This window comes from Cynocephalus volans, chromosome 6 (assembly GCF_027409185.1).
Source record: "Cynocephalus volans isolate mCynVol1 chromosome 6, mCynVol1.pri, whole genome shotgun sequence".
Lineage (NCBI taxonomy): Eukaryota > Metazoa > Chordata > Mammalia > Dermoptera > Cynocephalidae > Cynocephalus > Cynocephalus volans.
Window position 1 is genome coordinate 46505536 of NC_084465.1, and position 17033 is coordinate 46522568.

The window sequence follows — 17033 nt, forward strand, 5'->3', positions numbered from 1 at the left end:
CCTTCTTCACCCCTGCCTTCTTCATCCTTACCTTCAAAACTGACTAATTAAAGAGACTAGGATGATTAACTTGTGGAATGACTCTTTTTCTAGATTTACCTAGCTTCTTTCTAATTGGTGTTATTTTGTGTTTCTCTTTCCTTTTTGTTTCCTGAACACTGGCATTTAAATATAAAGGCTTGATTGAATTAAACATTTTCTTGCTAGAGCACATTGTAGGTAATGTCCTGTGCCTCATAATGCATTGTATCAGGACACACATAACAACTGGTTAAACCACTGTTCGTAACACTAAGGATGACCACTGGATTAGGGTGTTGACAGTCTGCTTTTTAATTGAACAGTTATGCTAAGACATTATCCCGTGAACCATTAACCTAATCATTTTCAGAACTAATCATTTCATTAGAGTTGCAGAATGATGGATTTCTAATTCTATCACTCTTTCTACATTATAATTGACATTCCCCTATAACGTAGAGCTTTCCTTCACCAGCTGAAGCTATTTGGGTGTTCTCAAAGGCAAATTTTACATGAAAGACAAGAGAAATGCTTAATTTCTTTTTTTTTTTTTTTTTTTTTTTATTTTTTTTTATTTTTTTTTTTTTTTAAATTTTTATTTATTTATATTCTTTTTTAATTTTGTTTTGTCGATATACATTGTAGCTGATTAATGCTCCCCATCACCAAAACCTCCCTCCCTTCTCCCTCCCCCCTCCCCCCCAACAATGTCCTTTCTGTTTGCTTGTTGTATCAACTTCAAATAATTGTGGTTGTTATATCTTCTTCCTCCCCGCCCCCCGGTTTGTGTGTGTATGTGTGTATGTGTGTGTGTGAATTTATATATTAATTTTTAGCTCCCTCCAATAAGTGAGAACATGTGGTATTTCTCTTTCTGTGCCTGACTTGTTTCACTTAATATAATTCTCTCAAGGTCCATCCATGTTGTTGCAAATGGCAGTATTTCATTCGTTTTTATAGCTGAGTAGTATTCCATTGTGTAGATGTACCACATTTTCCGTATCCACTCATCTGATGATGGGCATTTGGGCTGGTTCCAACTCTTGGCTATTGTAAAGAGTGCTGCGATGAACATTGGGGAACAGGTATACCTTCGACTTGATGATTTCCATTCCTCTGGGTATATTCCCAGCAGTGGGATGGCTGGGTCGTATGGTAGATCTATTTGCAATTGTTTAAGGAACCTCCATACCATTTTCCATAGAGGCTGCACCATTTTGCAGTCCCACCAACAATGTATGAGAGTTCCTTTTTCTCCGCAGCCTCGCCAGCATTTATCGTTCATAGTCTTTTGGATTTTAGCCATCCTAACTGGGGTTAGATGGTATCTCAATGTGGTTTTGATTTGCATTTCCCGGATGCTGAGTGATGTTGAGCATTTTTTCATATGTCTGTTGGCCATTTGTATATCTTCCTTAGAGAAATGCCTACTTAGCTCTTTTGCCCATTTTTTAATTGGGTTGCTTGTTTTCTTCTTGTAAAGTTGTTTGAGTTCCTTATATATTCTGGATATTAATCCTTTGTCAGATGTATATTTTGCAAATATTTTCTCCCACTCTGTTGGTTGTCTTTTAACTCTTTTAATTGTTTCTTTTGCTGTGCAGAAGCTTTTTAGTTTGATATAATCCCATTTGTTTATTTTTCTTTTGGTTGCCCGTGCTTTTGGGGTCGTATTCATGAAGTCTGTGCCCAGTCCTATTTCCTGAAGTGTTTCCCCTATGTTTTCTTTAAGAAGTTTTATTGTCTCAGGGTGTATATTTAAATCCTTAATCCATTTTGAGTTGATTTTAGTATACGGTGAGAGGTATGGATCTAGTTTCATTCTCCTGCATATCGATATCCAGTTATCCCAGCACCACTTGCTGAAGAGGCAGTCCCTTCCCCAGTGAATAGGTTTGGTGCCTTTGTCAAAGATCAGATGGCAGTAAGTGTGTGGGTTGATTTCTGGATTCTCTATTCTATTCCATTGGTCAGTGTGTCTGTTTTTATGCCAGTACCATACTGTTTTGGTTATTATAGCTTTGTAGTATAGCTTAAAGTCAGGTAGTGTTATGCCTCCAGCTTTATTTTTTTTGCTGAGCATTGCTTTGGCTATTCGTGGTCTTTTATTGTTCCATATAAATGTCTGAATAGTTTTTTCCATTTCTGAGAAAAATGTCTTTGGAATTTTGATGGGGATTGCATTGAATTTGTATATCACTTTGGGTAGTATGGACATTTTCACTATGTTGATTCTTCCAATCCAAGAGCATGGAATATCTTTCCATCTTCTTGTATCCTCTCTAATTTCTCTCAGCAGTGGTTTGTAGTTCTCATTATAAAGATTTTTCACCTCCTTGGTTAACTCAATTCCCAAGTATTTTATTTTTTTGGTGGCTATTGTAAATGGGCAGGCTTTCTTGATTTCTCGTTCTGCATGTTCACTATTGGAGAAAAGAAATGCTATTGATTTTTGTGTGTTGATTTTGTATCCTGCTACTGTGCTGAAATCATTTATCAATTCCAAGAGTTTGTTTGTAGAGGTTTTAGGCTGTTCGATATATAGGATCATGTCATCTGCAAACAGGGACAGTTTGACTTCATCTTTTCCAATCTGGATGCCCTTTATTTCCTTCTCTTCTCTGATTGCTCCGGCTAGTACTTCCAACACTATGTTGAATAGGAGTGGTGAGAGTGGGCATCCTTGTCTAGTGCCTGTTCTTAAAGGAAAAGCTTTCAGCTTTTCCCCATTCAGGATGATATTGGCAGTGGGTTTGTCATATATGGCTTTAATTATGTTGAGATACTTTCCCTCTATACCTAACTTATAGAGGGTCTTTGTCATGAATGAGTGCTGAACTTTATCAAATGCTTTTTCAGCATCTATAGAGATGATCATATGGTCCTTGTGTTTGAGTTTATTAATATGGTGTATCACATTTATTGATTTGCGTATGTTGAACCAACCTTGCATCCCTGGGATGAATCCCACTTGATCGTGATGAATAATTTTTCGTATGTGTTGCTGTATTCTGTTTGCTAGTATTTTAGTGAGGATTTTTGCATCTATATTCATCAAGGATATCGGCCTGTAGTTTTCTTTTTTGGTTATATCTTTACCTGGTTTTGGTATCAGGATGATGTTTGCTTCATAGAATGAGTTTGGGAGATTTGCGTCCGTTTCAATCTTTTGGAATAGTTTGTAAAGAATCGGTGTCAATTCCTCTTTGAATGTTTGGTAAAATTCTGCTGTGAATCCATCTGGTCCTGGGCTTTTCTTTGTTGGGAGCCTTCTGATAACAGCTTCAATCTCCTTTATTGTTATTGGTCTGTTCAGATTTTCTACGTCTTCACGGTTCAGTTTTGGGAGCTTGTGTGTGTCCAGAAATTTATCCATTTCCTCCAGATTTTCAAATTTGTTGGCGTACAGTTGTTTATAGTAGTCTCGAATGATTCCTTGTATTTCAGATGAATCAGTTGTAATTTCGCCTTTTTCATTTCTAATTTTTGTTATTTGAGTCTTCTCTCTTCTTTTTTTTGTTAGCCATGCTAATGGTTTGTCAATTTTATTTATCTTTTCAAAAAACCAACTTTTTGATTCGTTGATCTTTTGAATTGTTTTTTGGTTTTCAATTTCATTCAGTTCTGCTCTGATCTTAATGATTTCTTTCCGTCTGCTAACTTTAGGATTGGATTGTTCTTGTTTTTCTAGTTCTTTAAGGTGAAGTGTTAGGTTGTTCACTTGCCATCTTTCCATTCTTCTGAAGTGAGCATTTAATGCAATAAATTTTCCCCTCAATACTGCTTTTGCAGTATCCCACGGGTTTTGGTATGATGTATCATTGTTTTCATTAGTTTCAATAAAGTTTTTGATTTCCTGCTTGATTTCTTCTTGGACCCATATGTCATTAAGTAGAATGCTGTTTAATTTCCATGTGTTTGTATAGTTTCCAGAGTTTTGTTTGTTATTAATTTCTAGTTTTAATCCATTGTGGTCTGAGAAGATACATGGGATAATTCCAATTTTTTTGAATTTACTGAGACTTGATTTGTGACCTAATATGTGATCTATCCTGGAGAATGATCCATGTGCTGATGAGAAGAATGAATATTCTGAGGTTGTTGGGTGGAATGTTCTGTAGATATCTGCCACTTCCAATTGGTCTAGAGTCTTGTTTAGATCTTGTGTTTCTCTACTGATTCTTTGCCTAGATGATCTGTCTAATATTGACAGTGGAGTGTTCAGGTCCCCTGCTATTATGGTATTAGTGTCTATTTCCTTCTTTAGGTCTAATAGAGTTTGTTTTATAAATCTGGCTGCTCCAACATTGGGTGCGTACATATTTATGATTGTTATGTCTTCTTGATGGATCAGTCCTTTTATCATTAAGTAGTGTCCCTCATTGTCTCTTTTTATGGTTTTTAGTTTAAAGTCTATTTTGTCAGATATAAGAATAGCCACTCCAGCTCGTTTTTCTTTTCTGTTTGCATGGTAAATCTTTTTCCATCCTTTCACTCTTAGTCTGTGTGAATCTTTATGGGTGAGGTGGGTCTCTTGTAGGCAGCATATAGTTGGGTCCTGCTTTTTGATCCAGTCAGCCAGTCTGTGTCTTTTAATTGGGGAATTTAAGCCTTTAACATTAAGAGTTGTTATTGAAAGGTGTTGATTTATTCCTAGCATTTTATTGGTTGTTTGGTTGTCTTAGGTGTCTTTTGTTCCTTGCTTTCTGATTTACTGTTTGGTTTCTTTGTTTGTTGGTTCCTTAGGTTGTAGATAGTGTTTTTGTTAGCTTGTTTTCTCTTCATGAATGCCATTTTTATTGTACTAGCGGGTTTAGATTTTTCTTAGGTTTTTATGGCAGTGGTAGTTATTTTTCAGGAACCAAACCCAGTACTCCCTTGAGGATTTCTTGTAAGGGTGGTCTTGTGGTAGTGAACTCCCGCAGTTTTTGTTTGTCTGAGAAATATACTATTTGCCCCTCATTTCGGAAGGATAGCCTTGCAGGGTAGAGTATTCTTGGCTGGCAATCTTTGTCTTTTAGTATTTTGAAAATATCATCCCATTCCTTTCTAGCTTTTAGGGTTTGTGATGAAAAGTCTGATGTTAACCTGATTGGAGCTCCCTTATAGGTGATTTGACGCTTCTCTCTTGCAGCTTTTAAGATTCTCTCTTTGTCTCTGAGTTTTGCCAATTTGACTATGACATGTCTTGGAGAAGGCCTTTTTGGGTTGAATACGTTTGGAGATCGTTGAGCTTCCTGGATCTGAAGATCTGTGATTTTCCCTATACCTGGGAAGTTTTCTGCCACTATTTTTTTGAATATGTTTTCAATGGAATCTCCATTTTCCTCCCCTTCTGGAATACCCATGACTCGGATATTTGAGCGCTTGAGGTTGTCTGATATCTCTCTCAGATTTTCTTCCATGTCCTTGATTCTTTTTTCTTTCTTTTTGTCTGCTTTTGTTATTTCAAACAGCCCATCTTCAAGTTCAGAGGTTCTCTCTTCAACTTCGACAAGCCTGCTGGTTAAACTCTCCATTGTGTTTTTTATTTCGCTGAATAACTTCTTCAGTTCAGCAAGTTCTGCTACATTTTTTTTCAGGACATTGATTTCCTTGTATATTTCCTCTTTCAGATCCTGCATACTTTTCCTCATTTCATCATGATGTCTAGCTGAGTTTTCTTGTATCTCATTCAGTTTCCTTAGAATTATCACTCTAAATTCCTTGTCAGTTATTTCAAGGGCTTCTTGTTCTATAGGATCTAGAGTATGAGATTTATTAACTTTTGGTGGTGTACTTTCTTGATTTTTTGTATTTCTGGTGTCTTTTTTTTGGTGTTTATTCATTGTTGCAGGGGGTTTCACAGTCCACCGGTTTAAGACTAATGACTAACTAGGATGTTGCTGTGGTTGCCAATTTGGTATGGCTCCCGCCGTGACTGCTCAGTTGGCCTCTAGTGTCTTGTGTGTGTGGTTGCCTCGGGTCTTGGGCTTCTCCGGGGATCCACCTTTCTGGTCAGCTTGGACTCTGCTGGGCTGGTGGATCACGTACCACAGGGTGTGTGATCTCTGTTGAGCTTTCACTTTCTGTACAGGACTTCTCCCCGTTCCGTGTGCTCTGGCCCAGGCTGTTAGATCGTGCAGTGGCGACCCCACCGGGTGTGTGGTTTCTGTCGAGACTCCGCCTCCCTGGCCGCACGTCTCCCCCCTCTGTGCACACTGTGCTGGGCTGGGGCGTGTCTTCTGCACCCCTCGTCTATCAGCTGGGCCTTCAAGACCCTGCTCAGCACCGCCTCGCCCACGAAGTCTACCAGGTTTCTGCTAGGCACAGACGACCGGTCTCTCTGGGTGCCTTTGTAGCACTGTGTAGATCTTTCTCGGGTCTTGTTCACCTTTGTATCCCCCCGGTATAAACCGAGTCTAGTGCCCGCCTGCAGCCTGCTCTCCGGCAGGTTCAAGCGGACCTGGGAACTCTCCTACCACACTATTCCCAACCAGAAATTCGTTAGGCTTTTTTCCAAACTGGTGGTCGCAGAGATGGTATCTGCCTCCCAGTAACAGGAAGTTTACCGGGGCCGGAGTCCAGGGTGTGGTGGAGTGACAGTCGGCCCGCCCGTACTTCCTAGCCCTCCCAAAACTGGTCGGGACGCCCCACACCCCCAGTCCTGCCAGAGAACCGCGGAGGGAGTGGGAGAGGAGGCCGGCCCGCAGGGTCCGGAAAGCCCCGCGCCAGGCCAAGCAAATGGGCTCAGTGATGGCCGAGCAGGGCGGAGCTGCCCGCACCTGGGAAAATGGAGGCAGCACCGGGGCAGTGAGTGGCCTGGTGGTGCAGGCGGGAGCCGCGTGGGCATCCACCCCCGAACAGAGCTTTGCCAGGGATCACTCACAGTGCTGTGCCAGGTCGGGCGCTCGCTCTGTCTCTGGTTTGTTGCCTTCCGTGTTCTCGGCGCTGCCGCCTCGGGCTGTTCAGTCGCGGCGCCGCTCGGGCGCTCCCAGGAATCTTCTTTAATGCCGGCCTGAAACCTCGAATCCTGGATAGGGCAGCTGGCCGCCTTCAGTGCGGCCCCAGCCTCCGGGATCCTGGTTGCATCCACAGCAGCCCTGGCGCCGTGTTCCCTGTTTCAAGACTCACTTTTGCAGCTAAGAATCAGTTCTTTTCCTGCTCCACACTTCAAAGCTGTTGCCTGTAAATGAGGCAGCCTCTCCTGCCGGGGGCAAAGTGGCGTTGAGCCCCCACGACCGGCCAGCAGCAGCAGTCCTCCCTTAAGAGATGGCCAGAGGAAGGACCACAAGTTTCCCGGCTGCCTGAGGCCCAGTGGCCACCTTTTCCACCTCAGCTACTCCGCGCCAGCCGCCGCAGCCGCCGCCATCTTGAAACTCCTTCACTCTCAATTTCTTTTTTTTTATTAAGAATATTCATGAGATACAGAGTTGATTGTCAATCCTCATGCCCTTAATGTGAGGGCCAGATTCATACTGGCAGCATACCCATTACCACAAATTGCTACTTAATTTCTTTTTAGGCACCAATTTTCAAAGTAATGTGTTGCTTTAATAGTTGCCTCTATGATGACATGAATTTTTTGTACCTTTAAAAAAATTATCATTATGTATTCATGGGTTTTCATAAATTAAATGTGTTTCTACAATCTTTTTTCTCCCCCTCCCTTTTTTTAAATGTTAAATTTGTCACAACTTTGACTAGTAGGGCCCCCTTCAAATTGATTCATGTATCCTCTGTTTTATTTTAATCTTTTATAAAATTATTATATGTAGAAAATATAGTACATATATAGCTCCATGATATTTCAAAAATTGGACACTTGTATATAACCACTACCCAAAATGACAATGTTACCAACACTCCAAACATTATCCCCAAAAAGATTGACCCATTTTCCTCAACTCTAGCAGCATAGATTAGTTGTGCCTATTTTTGCATGTTATGCAAATGGAATGATACAGCATATGCTTTTTTATGTCTTTTTTTTTTTTTTTTTTCTCTTAACATTATCTTTGTGAGAACCCTCTATGCTGTGGGATGTAATTGCAGAACGTTCATTTTCATTGTGGTATATTTTATAGTATGAATATACCGTATGTATTTATCCATTCTACTGCTGATGGACTTTTGGCTGGTTTCCAGTTTGGGAATATTTAGGAAGGGTGCTTCAGGGATGTGTCTTTTGTAAAACATGTGTCTTCATTTCTTTGGGGTGTATACCTAAGAGTAGTATTGCCCATCATAGAGTTGTATATTTTCATCTTTAGTAGATACTGCCAAATGGTTTTGCATAGTGCTTGTACCAGTTTATACTTTCACCAGAATTGTGTGAGCCTTCTGTTTTTTCTGCTTCCTCTCCAACACTTTATATTTTTTATCATTTTTATTTTAGCAATTTTGTTGGTGTTAAGTGATATTAAATTACTGTTTTAATTTGTATTTGTCTGGTAGCTATGAAATTCAGCATCTTTTCCAGTGTTTTGTTTTTATTTTTGTTTTTATGTGGCCGGTCAGTGGTGGCTAGAAATCCGAACCCTTGACCTTGGTGTTATCAGCACCAAGCTCCAACTGAGTGAGCTAAATTGGCCAGCCCTTTTTCCAGTGTTTATTGGCCATTTGCACATTTCCTTTGTGAAATGCCTCCTCCAGGTCTTGCCCAGTTTTCCATTGGGTTCAGCTTTTTTTTTATTGATTTGTACAATTTCATTATATAATATGGCTATAAGTCTCTTGTCTTATATATGTCATATATATTTATATATATATGCACACACACACACACACACACACATACAAGAATACCTAAAACAATTCATGGAAAAATTAATTAAAAAATAATATGAATCTTTCCGTGAACTTTTTGAAGACCCTTCATTTGTGTGTGTGTGTGTGCGTGCATGTGTGTATGTCTTGCAAATATATTTTCCCACTTTGTGGCTTAACTTTTCACTCTTGTGTTTTTTTGATGAACAGATATTCTTAGTTTTGATTTAGTCCAATTTATAAATATTTTTATTTATGGTTAGTACGTTGTGTCCTGTTTCAGAAATCTTTGCCTATCCTAAGGTCATAAAGGTAGTCTCCTGAGTTTTATTCTAAGACTTTGTTTTACCTTTTACACGTATATACTTAGATTTGATTGTATGCTGTGAGGTAACAGTCCTGACCTTTTTTTCTCTTTTTGCATATCTAGTTGACCCAGACCATTTATTGAAAGGATTTTGTCATAAATCATGCAATTATATATGGGTCTATTTCTAGATACTATGTTTTGTTCCATTGGTATATTTGTTTGTTTTTGCTCCAATACTGCACTGCCTAAATTATTGTATCTTGTAATAAATTTAGTACCTGTAGTGTAAATTCTCTTTGTTTTTTTTCCTTAATATTGGCTTGGCTATTTTTGACGTGTCATATTTCCATATAAATTTTAGAATCAGCTTATCTACCAAAAAATGAAAAAGTAAAGAAGAAAATTATGGTGGGATTGCATTGAATCTGTGGAGCAATTTAGGGTGAATTGGGTCTTCGAAGACAAAATTGAGTCCTCAGAGCCATAAACATGGTATATTCTTCCATTTATTTGGGTCGTCTTTATTTTCCTAATTTTAGTATTTAAAATTTTTTTAATGTGGGCATCTTGCACATCATTCATTGGATTTTTTTTGTTAAATTAATTTTTAGGTATATGATGTTTTGAGATGGTAATTTTATTTTTATTTTAACATCTTTTACTGATAATTTTAATATGAGCATCACTTTTTGGTCTTTGATCATTTGATACTGGTTTCACATACATTATAATTTTTATGAATGCTAGACATTGTGAATAAAAAAATTGTATAGGATACAGATTATATCAGATGATTTCTTTTTCCAGAAAGTTTATTTGTTCCTCTGCTTGGCATATAGAATGGCGCACTGATAACCTTAATTCAGTTAGAGTCAGAGTGGTGTCATGGATTTGTTACAATTTCGGTAAGACCTCTAGTTTGTCCTGTTTTGGGGACATTTTCTTCCAGGGCTTTCAGTTGAGAGCCTGGTGTGTTTACTACCATCGCCCCCTTGGGTCCTAAAATCTCAAGAATACAGAAAATTCCACTCTGATTTTTAGAGATCTTCAGCATTGCTTTTTAGCCTCCCATAAGTCATAGTTTCAGAATCTAGCAAATGTCTTCAGGCGAAACTAGCCATGTAATTGAAGCCTCTTAGGTCTTCAGTTTTGTCACTCCAAACCCATGAAACTCTAAATGCTCAGTTGATTTCTCTGTCTTCCATTTGTGGCCCTCTGTCTGAACCAAATCCAGTTTTTAGATCCTTCGCATCTTCCCAGAATCATCAAATGCCCCAAGGAAAGAAAAGCTATAGTTTACCAACTCACTTCCCAGCAATTATGCTCCCTCCAGATTTTAGCCCCTCCTGTCCTCATTGCTTCAGGAGTTCTCTGGTGCCTTTAAACAGATGGTACTTTCTTGTATTTTAACAAGCTTTTCTAGTTGTTGGCTTTTCTAGTTGTTCTTGGCATAAGCATTGATCTCTCGCCGATTGTTCCATCCTAACCAGAAATGGAAATTTGCATTTCCATCCTTACCCATTGTTCAAGTTCCTCTACTGGGGCCTTGGAGCTCAATACTAGCCAGGGCAAAAAAAATTTTTTGAAAAAAAAATTTATTTCTGTTTTGATTGATCATAGAAAAGAAACTAAATGAGTGATATGTTAGAAAATTATTTGATTTACTGAAGGTTACACAGCAGAGGAACAGCTGCCACTCAGCCATTCTCTGAAACCTGGAGTCCTGACGATATAAGATGCTTCTTTGTACAAAAGCTAGAGAATCTTTGGGAAGCTTGACATAGAACCCTAGAATTTAAGCTCTTGCCTGCAATCAACAACAATGTGAAGTTGAATGCCCAGATATTTAAATTATTTTGTTGTAATGGTCAGCTTTTACCTTCTACCTTATTTTTATTTATTAACTAACATTTATTTATTTTCCACCATGAAGTCCCCTTGTATCCCAGGTGCAGCATATACAAGATGATTTATTTTTTTCCTTCTAATAAAAGTTTAATTACCAAAAATTACTATGAAGCAGTTTCATCCTCTTACCTTTAGAATTTGGACAAAATATTGTGTAATTGTTATAATGTTAACTTAACCTTTTATTGTAACAATACTTCGTGAATTTGTGTAAAGTAAATTGTTCTCTAGTTGTTACGCATTGCATCTTTTAAAGAAAATATTAGGATGGAGGTTAATTTTTGTCCTCAATATTAGGACCAATATAGTCTAGATATTAATTTACATTAATGTGTCAAAAACTAATCTATCTTTTAAGATTACTGAGGAAGTAATGAACATTGGTACCTTGATGTCATGTGATAATCTACATGTGTTGGTTAAAAATAATCATATCTTTTCACTCTTGATTTGACTAAAGCAACAAACTAACTTTTCTCTTAACATAGGAAAGAATTATTCCATATTTGTTACGACTGAGACAAATTAAGGATGAAACTCTTCAGGCTGCAGTTAGAGAAATTTTGGCCTTAATTGGCTACGTGGATCCAGTGAAAGGGAGAGGAATCCGAATTCTCACTATTGATGGTGGAGGGACAAGGTAAGGTTAAAAAATGATTTTTAAAAACTACAGATTCAATTCAGCTTTAGGGATTTAAAAAAAACAGATTTAATGTAATTATTATCATTATAAAATCAAATTTTAAAATAAAACACAAAATTGTTTTAAGCTACTCTAACATATACCCAAATTACTTTTTATTTCTATTTGATGTAGTATTCATATTTTAGTTTTGTCTTTTCAGAACTTTTTGGTAGTTTATCAACTATTATTCTCTTATCAACTATAGACTTTTGTCTCTTATCAACTATTATTCTCTTAATATCTTAGTTTATAAACTATTATTCTCTTAAAATCTTGGCAGTGTTTTGTAATTTTAGCTTTTTTTATGTTTTTCTTACCCATATATATCAGTGGACTAGTCACTTAATAAAGTGATGGTTAGAAAAGGAGTCTATGAAAATAACTTCCTGGCTCCTTATGTCTTCACTTGCAGATGCCAGCCCTGGTGCTAACTTGTTGAAGAAACAAATGCTTTTTTTGTTTAGAAGGAGATAATCTCACCATCAGGGTCCATTCTTACTACTGGCAATCCATTCGTGCTTCTTATTCTGTCTTAGTTTGTATAGTTCTTGCCTACTTGTTGCTTAGATTCTTTGGCATTTCTGAACCTTTTTTTCATTATTTTCTAGGTTGGGTTTCAGTTCCCTGCCATCTCTACTGTTACCTCTTAGATTTATAGTACATGCCCTGCCTGTTGTTCTTAGCCTGAACTTAACCCTTCTGATTTCTCTGTCTGGTAGACCTGCTTTACCAATCACTCTTGAGTATGTTCAAGTACTGCCCTTATTTTTTTGTTAAATTCCATGGTCCTATATGTCATCTGAGTCTAGGTTCAGATTACTCTAAGTGTAAATCCTGTAGGTGACTAGGTCAGAATTGCAGGGACAGGTGAGTTCTCTTTCGGACAATGTTGAATATAAGGTTACATACATCCATATAGAAGTGCTCAGTTGGCCAACTAAAGAGAGAAAAATCTTAAATGCTAAACATCCTTCACACAGGACAGCACCCCATAACAGAATTATCTGACCCAGAATATCAGTCGGGCTGCTGCTGAGAAACCTTGGTTTAGTTTTTTTTTTTTTTTTTTTTTAATGAGTATACAAGTGATTAGAGAAACTTGGGAGAAAAAAAGAAAAATATAAAGAAAATAAAAATTGTAGCTCACAACTCCAAGATTATTTTAATATTTTGATTTGTTGTCTTTAAATGTTTTTCTGTGTGAATATTAATTTCCTTTATATAAGAGACAAAGGAGGTCACATTGTTAAATATGTTTTAATCCAGCATTATCTTTAATTCTTCATGATTCACCTTGAATTAATAAAGTATATCTCTCATAAGTCATCTTGTCTTCTTACCTCTTTTCAAATCCAAATTATTTGTTGCCATAAAAAAGAAATCAGCATCTTTAGTTTTCTACTTTAATCTTATAATATTTACTAGTGACTTCCTGTTAGCAGGATCAAGGCACAATTTGACTGTCTAGATTTTATTTTGTGGAGCCTAAATATCGTGTATTCCGAGACCTATCTCCCCCATACCTTGTATTGGGAATAGAACTTCTCGTTATTTTTGTATATTCTTCTAGTGTTAAGAATTGTCCACATGGTACACACGCCCTGAGTTGGCCTTCACCTCTGAGGCTATTTCATCTTTTCACATTCCTTCATGAAGTTATTTACTGCCTTTGTCAAGGATTGAATAATGAACAAAATCAGCAGCATTAATTAATACACTCTTAATGCAGAGGATTATCGTAAGGTTATCAAGAGTTTTAAAAAATGAGTAAATAAAAGGGAGCTTAAAAATCTGACTAGTGAAACATACAAAGTACAAATGTATAAAAGCATAGGTGATCAACTGTAATTGGTAAGAGAAGATACCAACATATGGCATCCCAAAACTGGTGAGTGGAGATTTTAAATGATTTCCAGAATTGGAGTGTTTTTTAAAAAATCATATATTGACACATTTTTGTATTCTTATTTAAATAGATACTAGTATAAATTTTAAAATGTGTTGCCATAGCAGAGGTTTTATACCATTATTTAGATACTGGATTTTCAAAATTGATCCTAAAAATTTGGTAAGGCAATTTTTACTGATGCTAATTTATATTATTACTTTTCATGTCAGTATATAAGCTATAAAAGCAATTTGTAGAACTGTTTTACTTAATAACTTAAAAAATTAATTTTCCTTGAAACAGGAATTCTTATTTTGCCTTTATCTTTTCTGCAGGGGTGTGGTTGCTCTTCAGACACTGCGAAAATTAGTTGAACTTACTCAGAAGCCAATTCATCAGCTCTTTGATTACATTTGTGGTGTAAGCACAGGTAACTATTATGTAGAAATGGTGTATTTCATCAGTGCATTAAGGAAAGGAACAGTAGCCCCTTATGCTTAAATTGTGGTCATTCTCTGAAACAATGGATATTAGTTTCATGTTTTGATGATGAATAATACTTTGCTTAGTGAACTTTCAAAAATGTTTATTATGAATATGTTAACATTCAGAAGTAGATTTTAAGGTGCTTTTTAATATGTTTTAAATAAGCTACACTGACAAATACAAATTATGTTATTGATTTATGGTATATTCACCTTAAGGAGAGTAATGAAATACAAGGGATGTAGGTACTCATATTTTACTTGAACCAACAGAAAATTAAATATGGATAAGAGTTTACTTTCTTGTGAGAGGTGTCTCTCTTTGAGGAAATTGTTTTCTATACCACTTTATATCTGGTTGGTTGAAGCCAGAACTTAAATTACTAAATGTGAGAATCTGTGTTCTTAAAAGGCTTAAAAGTATTTAAATATTGCTAGTTGGTATACATTTAAAATTGTAGTTTTGTGTTTGTATAGAAGAAATTGGTAATTTAGGATACAATTGTTACTGAATAATATCTTAGTTTTTGCTGACTCACCATCAGACGAATTTTCGTTTTCTGTTTGTTTTGTTTTGTTTTTCTATTTCCTTACATCAGCTCTCTCACCTGTCTATATTTTCCTCTCCTCCCCCCTCCCCACCCCATGTGTACATTAAGCCTCTCAGGATACCCATAGCTATTGCCTGCCTCTCAGGGAGCATTCAAGGACTATTCAGGTTACAGATCTTTTCTGTGTATTTTAATGCTTGACCTGATAATTTCTTACTTTACATTAGTTTACCTTTCATAGACTTTATATCCATTTCTTTTAAGTTATAGTAGTACTTCTAAAGACCACTACAAACAAAACCAAGTGATTTCTGTACATTATCTGTGTTGAGCATGACAGATATTTCCAAAGGGCATGTTAATTGATGCTCAATTGTCAGAACTAAATAATGAGAGCAGTTACAGGGACAATTCAACAGAATAAGGAGTCAGTGATTCCAATAATGTTCTGCTGAATGTTAATTCCTCAGGATGTGAGCAAATTTGGAAAATGCTGTGTTAAAGGAAATTGAACAGGTTTCTCTACAGAGGGATTTCTGAGATCTTTTAGTGTGTTAAAAATGCATTGTGACTTTTAAGATAGGAAAGTAATATGTATATTCTAAATTGATTTAACTCTGAAAACTTCTTTAAGAAACATTTCCCGTGACTAGTGTTCTTTGTTACAGTTTTTGAAAATATCCTGACCATTTCTTTAAAATTTTGGAATGGTCCTGGCAATTCAAACAGTTAAACATATCGAAAAGCTAACCTCTTGCTTTGGCACAACTGTTGGTAGTGGGTGCTCAATAAAGAGAATCTCAAATCTCAGAGATCCATCCATGAAGTACAATATCAGTTTATATAATATGTACATTTCTGTATTTATCACAATATATCTTTTCTATTGTGTCTTCTAGCTTATGTTCACCTTAACTTGTATTACAGTGCTTATAATTTTCTTTTCTTTTTGCCATATTGTATTTTCTAAGTTTGTTTGCACTTATGATTTTTATAAAGTTAATAAAAATATAGTTTTAGTTTAATGTTTTTACTAGTTCAGTAAAATTAATTTAGTTTTTTAATATCTGTTCATCTTTTTAGTAGCTCTACTTAAAAAGAAAGGAACTTAATTTTTTTGAAGATTATTTGTGTTAATTAGAGATTTTCTGCAAATTAAAAAATAATTTCTAGTATAGTTACATCATAATGTATTTTTAAAACATAAGCTGTCTGATCTTTTATTAGAATAACACAAAGTATAAAATATGTAAAATACATTATGATAGTGATTTCTTGCTTTTTCTTCATATTTTATCACAATCTCAGATTAAGCAATGACGATAATACACGTGTTGGCCCTGTCTTGCCCTTTCCTCATACCCCAAAGTTTTCTCCTCCCCTTTTTCTGTAGTTCAGGGCTAGGCCAGCTGGACACACTAGGTGGTAGTGTGTCCTGCCAATTTCAACTATATCTGAAATTGACTATTGAAAAAGACATGCCAGAGTACCTAATTTCTTTAATTACGTTGGTTCCCAAGACAAACCTGAAAGAGTGTTTGCTTAATGAATTTGGTCAGTTGTCAAATATACTGTATTCTATAACCAAAACTAAGTAATTTAATAATGTTAGAAAGGACATTATCTACCACAATATCTTTCTTATATATTAAGGTAAAACAATACATATATATATATATATATTAAATTATCATCATCATTATAATAATTGGTTAGCATTTATTTCATCCTTTTTGAAGCCTGATAAAGCTTTACATGTGTTATTCCAGTACAGAAGACTTAGGAATTTTAGTTATTATCCCCATTTTACAGATGAAAAAATTGGAGCTCTGAGAAGCTAATTAATTTGTCCAAGATGATCTAGTATAGTATCAAAGTTATAGTTTTAGCGAGGTCTGTGACTCAGGAGTTCTTATGCTCATAAGTTCTCTAATGTCATAGCTGATAAAAAACTAAAGATTCTTTCTTTCAGGTGCTATATTAGCTTTCATGTTGGGATTGTTTCATATGCCCTTGGATGAATGTGAGGAACTTTACCGAAAATTAGGATCAGATGTATTTTCACAAAATGTCATTGTTGGAACAGTCAAAATGAGTTGGAGCCATGCATTTTATGACAGTCAAACATGGGAAAAGATTCTTAAGTGAGTTATGATTATTCTTTTTAAAAATGTTCTAATTATATAGGTAATTGTGTGTATTACAATTTGAAAAATACAGAATGTACAGAAGAATATCATTAATTTCACTATTAGACATAACTAGTGTTACTATTTTAGTGAATCACATTCTAGTCATTGTTTTCTTGGGTGTGAGATTTGCATGTAAAACTTAACAGTTGCCTTTTAAAAAATATATTGTATATAGATCATATTTATATCCTATTATTTTTACGTAACATATTAATCTTTTCTGCATCATTCTTCTAAAACATGTA

General features: G+C 36.0%; 1 protein-coding gene across 2 annotated transcripts in view; it reads left to right on the top strand.

Annotated features, from left to right (window-relative positions):
- The window catches only part of PNPLA8 (patatin like phospholipase domain containing 8), a 55471-nt gene that overhangs the window by 13067 nt on the left and 25371 nt on the right, over positions 1–17033 (top strand). For both annotated transcript variants that reach the window (XM_063099373.1, XM_063099372.1), the window contains exons 4-6: positions 11476–11627; positions 13896–13990; positions 16569–16740. In XM_063099373.1, coding sequence (XP_062955443.1) covers positions 11476–11627; positions 13896–13990; positions 16569–16740 — 419 coding nt within the window. The remainder of the gene's footprint in view (positions 1–11475; positions 11628–13895; positions 13991–16568; positions 16741–17033) is intronic.